The sequence below is a fragment of the Otolemur garnettii genome, unplaced genomic scaffold (assembly GCF_000181295.1).
Source record: "Otolemur garnettii isolate 467f Iridium unplaced genomic scaffold, OtoGar3 scaffold00223, whole genome shotgun sequence".
Taxonomy (NCBI): domain Eukaryota; kingdom Metazoa; phylum Chordata; class Mammalia; order Primates; family Galagidae; genus Otolemur; species Otolemur garnettii.
The window spans coordinates 1540879-1549192 of NW_003852618.1; the positions used below are offsets into that span (position 1 = coordinate 1540879).

Here is an 8314-nt window from a genome sequence, read left to right on the forward strand (position 1 = left end):
GTCATTGTTGTTTGGCGGGTCCGGGCTGGGGATTCGAACCCGCCACCTTAGGTGTACGTGGCTGGCGCCTTAGCCGGTTGAGCTATAGGTGCCGAGCCAGCACTGGTCTATTCTTGCATGTCTCCTGTTGTATATGTGCAGAATACTCTCTCATGCATACACCTAAGAGTCAAATTGTTGGGTCACTGGAATACCATAATTGGATAAAACACATTATCAAAAACCTCAATATTAAAGAATTCTCACACTTGATTCCTGGCACAGACCAAAATAGTGTTAAATATGCCATTTAAAGGCTTAAAATAGAGAAACTCATTTTGATTTCTGGAGCGGGGAGGGTGTTGAGGGATAGTGGGCAACACCCCTTCTTCTGCTCTACTTTCTGATACTTATTCTTTTTAAATTTCTTGTAGTTAACAAAGAAATAGTAAATACAAGTGACACAGAGAGGAAAAAAACAAGAGACAGACCCAAACAGGAAGGTAGGAAGTAATCATGTTCATCAAAAGGAATTCCACTTAAGAGAAACAAGGGAATGGGTCAGGCACTGTGGGTGCCTGGAATCCTAGCACTGTAAGAGGCCTAGTAGGATTACTGGAGCTCCAGAGTTTGATACTAGCCTCAGCAAGAGCAAGACCTTATCACTACTAAAAATAGAAAAATTAGCCAGGCATAATGGCATGCGCCTGTAGTCTCAATACTGGGGAGGCTGAGGCAGGAGGATTGGTTGAAGCCAGATGTTTGAGGTTAGTATGAGTCAGGATGAGGCCACAGCACTCTAGCCTGTTGATATTAAATAGTTGAGAGTTAAGACTTGATCTAAAAAAAAAAAAAAAAAAAAAGAAAGAAAGAAAGAAAGAAAGAAAAAGGGAATGGATAAAACAGGGTTCCTTCCACAAACCCACAACGCCGAGTTTTCCTATTTATAAGAGTCACAATAGAAACCAGCGATGAACTTTTATTCCAATTGCCCGTGGCAGCGTCTGGATTGGCCATTGATACCAACTAGGACTCTGATTGACTCGGACAATAAATGGGTTCAGGCTTTTTTTCCTTTTGCTTTTCTCGGCAAATCCAAACTCCAAAACAGGACAAGAGAAACAGCATTACCTCCCAAAGAAAACGAAACTAAAGTAATGAAATGTTTCTGTGTGCCACGTGACTCATTCATTAGTAAAGTGCACACGAAAATGAAGGATAGAGTGCCCAATACATTACTAACAATATTTTAGCAGGTTGACGTTTTTGTTTTGGGATAAAGGACATTGAATCTTAACTTGGGTTTGTCTGCTAACCTTTTTCGTGACATAAATTCATGTAAAATTGTCTCCAGCGTTACTGCAGCGTGCAGTAGAATGCAATGCAAAGAAATTTCCTAACAAGCGCCCTAATAATGAAACCAGTTGTTCTTTTCAGCAAGAAATATCCCCTTTAAAGAAGCGAAGTGCTAGCTCTCTTTGGAAGACTGAGTGGCTCTGAAAAGAGCCTTTGGGGCGTGGGAGAAGACTGACCGATAGCTCAGCGGACCTGCACGTCACTTAGAGCTGGTGTACTTGGTAACGGCCTTGGTGCCTTCGGATACAGCATGCTTGGCTAGCTCTCCCGGCAGCAGCAGGCGCACGGCGGTCTGGATCTCCCGGGAGGTAATGGTCGAGCGCTTGTTGTAATGCGCCAGACGAGATGCCTCGCCTGCGATGCGCTCAAAAATGTCGTTGACAAACGAATTCATGATGCCCATGGCTTTAGAAGAGATGCCGGTGTCCGGGTGGACCTGCTTCAGCACTTTGTACACGTACACGGAGTAACTCTCCTTGCGGCTGCGCTTACGCTTCTTGCCGTCCTTCTTCTGGGCTTTGGTCACCGCCTTCTTGGAGCCCTTCTTAGGGGCAGGAGCGGATTTCGCGGGCTCAGGCATGATCAAGCGCTGAAAGGAGTGTAGTTCTCCAAATGCCCTCCTCACAGCTCTTGAAACGGAAAGAGCAGCGAGTCAAGTGTGTCTAATGTAGTGGCGAGTCCACTAAACGTCATATAATAACTGTCCAATCAAAATAAGTGTATTTCAAACGACAATTCTATTGGTTTAAGAGCAACTGTATTTTTAGCCAATGGCATAGCTTCGTTTTTGCGTCCAGCAATGACTATAAGTAGCGCGACTGCGGAAAAGTTACTTTAGGCTACACTCAGACCGACTTACCAGGTGTCATGTCTGGACGAGGCAAGCAGGGTGGCAAAGCTCGTGCCAAGGCTAAGACCCGCTCATCTCGGGCGGGGCTGCAGTTCCCAGTGGGCCGTGTGCACCGCCTGCTCCGCAAGGGAAACTACTCCGAACGGGTCGGGGCTGGTGCCCCGGTGTACCTAGCGGCGGTGCTGGAGTACCTGACTGCTGAGATACTGGAGCTGGCAGGCAACGCTGCACGCGACAACAAGAAGACGCGCATCATCCCGCGCCACTTGCAGCTGGCCATCCGCAACGACGAAGAACTGAATAAGCTTTTGGGTAAAGTCACCATCGCGCAGGGTGGCGTCTTGCCCAACATCCAGGCAGTGCTACTGCCTAAGAAGACTGAGAGTCATCATAAAGCCAAGGGCAAGTAGAGGCCTGAAGTAATTTGCTTTTCTTAATCGATTTTCTGTCTAAACCCAAAGGTTCTTTTCAGAACCACTTACTTTTTCTCTAAGAGGAGCTGTGTTCAACATTGTGCAATTGCTGAATCAGTTTCCAATTTTCCTAGTACAGTATCATCGTGCCACTCTAAAAGCAATGGCTTTGACTCGGCGCCTGTGGCTCAAGTGGCTAAGGCGCCAGCCACATACACCTAAGGTGGGGGGTTGGAATCTAGCCCGGGCCCGCCAAAACAACAACGACTGCTGCAACCAAAAAATAGGCGGGCGCCTGTGGTCCCAGCTACTTGGGAGGCTGAGGCAAGAGACTCGCTTGAGTCCAGGAGTTGGAGGTTGCTGTGAGCTGTGATGTCATAGCACTCTACCCAGGGAGACAGCCTGAGGCTCTGTTTTAAAAAAAAAAAATTTTTTTTACAAAGAGTTTGTTTTGTAACCTAGGTATAAAGGGCGAAGCGAAACCAAAGTGCCCTTGAAGTTAAATTGTTTTGGAATATGAAAGAGATTAAGAAGCTGATGAACACAAGCAAAATTTAGGGGTCTCTCATCCTTAAGGGTAAATTAAGGAACCTATGAGTGTTTAGACCTACCTTTTACACCAGTTCTAACGACCTTAACTGAGGATCTGTGGGGTGTCAGGCACTCTTCTAGATGGGAGTACAACATTAATACAGATAATGTCTACAGCAATTTGAAGTTAGACTGAATAAATAATTTCATAATGTATTGCCTATGTATAGCCTATGTAACTGATGGTCTGGGATTACATCTAGGAAGACCATCTAGGAAGAACATGTTACCTAAAAAATAAGGTGTAAGTTGTGAATCTTGTAAATCACATTCTTTACCTTCTGTCAGTCATAATGGTCCTGTTTGTGTCAATTTTAACTATTTGCTTTTTGCCATAATTTACTCCCTCAGATCTAGCCACTTTAGCTAGAGAAATGCTATTCTCCACGTAATGTGTAGGTATTTCTTGTTCGTTGCAATCAATTTATTGAGTCTTTAGGAACATTTGTAACTACTGTATTTAAATCTCAATTGCAATCACATGCAAATAATATGCCTTGGACTGAAACGACAATTAGGTGTGTGTCACTGGCCTCAATTAATTATTTGGAGTTATTTTGAGATATGGTCTCCCTTTTGTTCAGGATATAGTGCAGGTGCACTGCTAGGGTGAAAGAAAAGGAGGCCTAACTCCATTTTGTTGTAACTCACTCCGGAGAATCAGTGGGGAGGCAAAGCCGGCCTGACTACATTGTTTTGTTACATTTTATTGTTTTAAATAAAACTGGTTCTGGTTGCTTCCCTGCCCATTTTATGGTATTTTAAGTGGACCTGGTTAGAACTGTTAGAATTATTAGTATTGTGTATAAAGTCACTAACATGACAACAACTCTTGATTATGTTCAGGTGGTCTTCGTACAATCTGTATATGATACTAAAATGTTAAAAGAACAAGCTTGACTCCATTTTACTATTTACTCCCTTTTTCCTTCAAAACTAGTTCCTCTTGTCTGCCTTTCCACTGTGTAACTGTAAATTCATTTGCTTGTGATTGTGGCCCTAGTGATTGTAGCTTTTTATGATCAAGCTCTTTACAACCCTTACCTGTAAGTTCTCCTCCCTGAATTTCCCCCCAGGGTATTTGTACCTATTTTGAAAGGAAGAAAAATCACTAATGGCTCTTGTGATCATAGCATTGATAAAATGACTAACTGCCCTACCCTTCTGATTCCCTCTACCCCTTTAACTGCTGTTTTATCTTCTGTAGTAACACTTGCTTGCCCCCTGGAAAAAATTTGCCCTATAAAAACCAGAGCTACAGACAACTCGAGGCTGCTCTCCAAAACCTCATGTTGAGACACTGAGGCAGTCGCCGGCCAGCTCTTCAGTAAAAGAACTCCTCTTTATATTCTGTTTGTCTGTCTGTGGTCTTTGAGAGACTCCTGGGCATAACAGCACAATCTCAGCTCAGTGTTACCTGAACTTCTACACCGGAACAATCCTCCCACCTCAGACTTCCAAAGTGCTGGAATTATAAGTATGAGCCCTTGCCCCTGGCTTTGCCTCCATTGATCCTGTCAGTGACTTTCAAGGTTAAATCCTGTAAGGACCAAGAGAAACTTCCCCTTCACCCTTTGAAGATTCACTAAAAATCAACCGACAAGAGGCAGAGTAAGAGGAGAAAATGGCATACAATTTTTTTAATGTGCGCAGGGAGGAATCACAAAGTGATTAATCCAATTCCCCAAAGGGGCACAAGAGATGGGGAAGGCAGACAATTCTTTTAAGGGGCAGTAAATGATTAGTAGGGAGAATAAATGGATTACAGAGATAAATTAACTTGTTAATTATCTCTGAAATTGAATGAGCTGGAGAGGCAGGGGTCATCTTGTGGAAAAGTCCATCCAGATGTGCTAGCGTTTTTCAGTCTTCCTTTCCCACAAATAGATAATGAGGTAACTGGGCGGGGATAGAAGGCAATTGTGCTTTAACCACTTTTCAGTTTTTAAAGAGCCACCAGTCAGATGAGGACAGTCCAGACAGTCCTTTCCTGCCTTCGGGGTGCTAGGGGAAACTAGGTTAGAAGAATCCCACCCTCCCCGCGCTCCTTTCCAATTTTCAAAAGCATTCAGCTTGACCTAGTGCCATACAGAGGGGAATCATTTTCTGTACCAGAAGAGTTCTGTTATTACCCTAATCTCACTTTATAGATAAACAAAATTTAGACAGCATAAACTAGTAAACTGAAGTCTGGTCAGTAAGAAGATTCAATTGAAAACCAGGTTTCCCTATCGACAGAGTTTTAGCACTTTCTACAACAAATGAAGAAAAACAGGTTTCAAGAGGATAGTTGTATTAATAGAAGCTTTACAATTTTCATTCCTGTTAAAAGAATTTCAGAGCATAACCCTGTATTTGTTTTTAAAAAGACAAAAACTATATGCAAAAATTATTCCATATTAAATATTGTTGAGAACTAAATCTTTAGGTGGATCATTTTTTAAAAAGCTTTTTTTTTTTTTTTGGCAGGGGCCGGGCTTGAACCCACCACCCCCTGTATGTGGGGCTGGCGCCCTACTCCTTGAACCACAGGCAACCCCAAAACACTTTTTAGAAAATTTTTGTTTATATAGTGGTTAGGGTAAAAAAACCTAAAAACACTGTTTCTGGTCATAAGAAGTTGTTCTTTTAAGGATTTTAATTCTACTCCAATTTATAACTTTGATGCAATTATGCTCAAAATCTCAGAGATTCATTCAAACTTCACAAAATCATTCAAAAGTTGTTCAGAAAAGAAATCCAGGTGAAACTAGATTAAGAAATTTGGAAAAGAAAATAGGAGATCTGCCATTTAAAATGTAAGGCTTTTAATAAAAACAAAAATTCAAAATTTTAATATAATTAAAAAAATAGAAATTTCAGTATTGGTCCCAAGTATAATTAAGAAGCACATTTATGTTAACTGTGGAAAAGAAGTTTATCATTTCAAAAATGTGGCTGATTAACAAATTATTAGAAAATTGATTGGTTCGGTGCCTGTGGCTCAAGCGGCTAAGGCGCCAGCCACATACACCTGAGTTGGCAGGTTCGAATCCAGCTGGGGCCACCAAACAATAATGAGGGCTGCAACCAAAAAATAGCCAGGTGTTGAGGCGAGCGCCTGTAGTCCCAATTACTTGGGAGGCGGAGGCAAGAGACTCGCTTGAGTCCAGGAGTTGAAGGTTGCTATGAGCTGTGATGTTACAGCACTCTCCCCAGGGCGACAGCTTGAGGCTGTCTCAAAAAAAAAAAAAAAAAAAAAAGAGAGAGAGAGAAAATTGATTAACATTGTATTGAGAAATCATAGGAAAGATAAACAGACGTTAAAAATCATTTTTCTCTTTAAATAAGAGAAATTGGTTAAAATATAATCAATGTAAAGAGATTACAAATGAAAAATACGTGCATTTATCTGCTCCCCCAAATATTATTAGCTAGCAGTAATCTAGTGATGAGATAATGTTATTTTATCGCTTGTCATTTTTGTGTATTTCCCACAATATCTTTTAGCATTCAAAAAGTAATTTTTTAAGCCCTTATAACAGTAACAAAACAGCGCGGTAAAACAAGGAAAAACAAGCCTTTCTTGTGGTGGTGGTGGTGCGTTAGATTTTTCCCTCCCCCAGCGGGGCGGAACTTCCCGCCTCCTTTCGGGTTCTCAATTCGGTCCGCCAACGCGTGTATAAAGGGCCGCTTCACAGCACAGCTTTCATAAAGCTTGTGAGAGGCGTGACTTCGGCTTTTATAATCATGTCTGGACGTGGCAAGGGCGGGAAGGGCCTTGGTAAAGGTGGAGCTAAGCGGCACCGTAAGGTACTGCGGGACAACATCCAGGGCATCACCAAGCCCGCGATCCGGCGTCTGGCCCGCCGCGGCGGTGTTAAGCGTATTTCCGGCCTCATCTATGAAGAGACTCGTGGGGTGCTTAAAGTTTTTCTGGAGAACGTAATCCGGGACGCTGTTACTTACACCGAGCACGCCAAGCGCAAGACAGTCACGGCCATGGATGTGGTGTACGCGCTCAAGCGCCAGGGCCGCACTCTGTACGGTTTTGGTGGTTAAGTAAGCTCTTCGTTTCTGTTTTCTAACCAAAAGGCCCTTTTCAGGGCCCCCCATCTTCTCTCTTAAGGAGCCATTACACTTAACTATCTGCTCGTGTTTTTCTGGTTTTACTTGTTCCGCGTCTGCGCAATTCAAGCCTCCATTGGCATGTGGGTCTGCCGCGACAAGCTAGGTAAAGATTGATTGGCTAATTATGATCCAGCAAAACGTTACTATTAAAGTACTGTAAGTCCTTAGCACTGTCCACAGTAAAGCAGTTGTGTCCTGGACCACAATTAAGGTGTGCGCTAGAGTTAAAACAGCATACAACCTTTCTGTGAAGACTGGTTAGCCTGTGTATGCTATAGAAAGCGATGGGCGGTACCCTTCGTCGCTTAGGCAGTTAATGAAACATGGAGTATTCAGTATACCAGAGACTTTAAAATTTGGGTGCCTGTTGATGACACGGAGGCCTGGTGGTTTGCTATATTAATTGGTGAGTTTTGGTTGAGATGTCCTTAGCTCCTTGTTCTGGTTCTAATTAGCACACATCTGGAAGGTTTATAGAGCACTTAGAGAACAACTGCAAGTAATTCCCACGAAACAGAATGGGTGAGGATAGGATGTACTGAAAAGCTTTTTAACTGTAAGGGAAAAGTAGTCGCATTGCTGAAGGGTTCTACAGGATAAAATATTTACAAGGTAACCCTTCAACCAAGAAAGACTATTAAAAAGTGACCCTTGGTACACAGAGGAAGAGGAATTAAGCGAGAGTAGGATATTAACCCAGTTCTAAACTGGAAGGCCTTCCTTAGGAGGCCTCAGAAATTAGAGAAAAAAAAAATCACAAAGCCAAAGTTGAAAACGTGACTGTTGGGGGAAAACAAGCTACAGCAGATTTACGAACTGAAGTGTCAACTGCTGAAATATATATCATACGGAGAGAAAACAAGATTTATATATTTTAAAACTTGATACTTGTGTATGTTTAAACACATGCAAAATATTAAGGAAGATTATGATTAGAGGCAATACTTTACTTGGGAAAAAATTAGAAAATTGTTTTTTAAATTTTCACTTGGCTATCTCTTTTTTTTTTTTTTTT

At 42.3% G+C, this 8314-nt stretch overlaps 3 protein-coding genes across 3 annotated transcripts in view; 2 read left to right on the forward strand and 1 right to left on the reverse strand.

The window, feature by feature from the left end:
- Window positions 1–1952, reverse strand: part of LOC100941637 (histone H2B type 1) — a 7135-nt gene extending 5183 nt beyond the window's left edge. The window contains exon 1 of the mRNA XM_003801856.3: window positions 1512–1952. Coding sequence (XP_003801904.1) covers window positions 1535–1915 — 381 coding nt within the window. The 5' untranslated portion in view covers window positions 1916–1952 and the 3' untranslated portion in view covers window positions 1512–1534. The remainder of the gene's footprint in view (window positions 1–1511) is intronic.
- LOC100956128 overlaps window positions 1–7316 on the forward strand; it is a 46403-nt gene extending 39087 nt beyond the window's left edge. The window contains exon 4 of the mRNA XM_012812770.2: window positions 6894–7316. Coding sequence (XP_012668224.1) covers window positions 6894–7230 — 337 coding nt within the window. The 3' untranslated portion in view covers window positions 7231–7316. The remainder of the gene's footprint in view (window positions 1–6893) is intronic.
- On the forward strand, window positions 2177–4499 carry LOC100940363 (histone H2A type 1-D). The gene is made up of 2 exons (XM_012812788.1): window positions 2177–2604; window positions 4397–4499. The coding sequence occupies exon 1, from the start codon at window positions 2203–2205 to the stop codon at window positions 2593–2595; it is 393 nt and encodes a 130-aa protein (XP_012668242.1). The 5' UTR covers window positions 2177–2202; the 3' UTR covers window positions 2596–2604; window positions 4397–4499.
- Window positions 7317–8314: the final 998 nt, after the last annotated feature.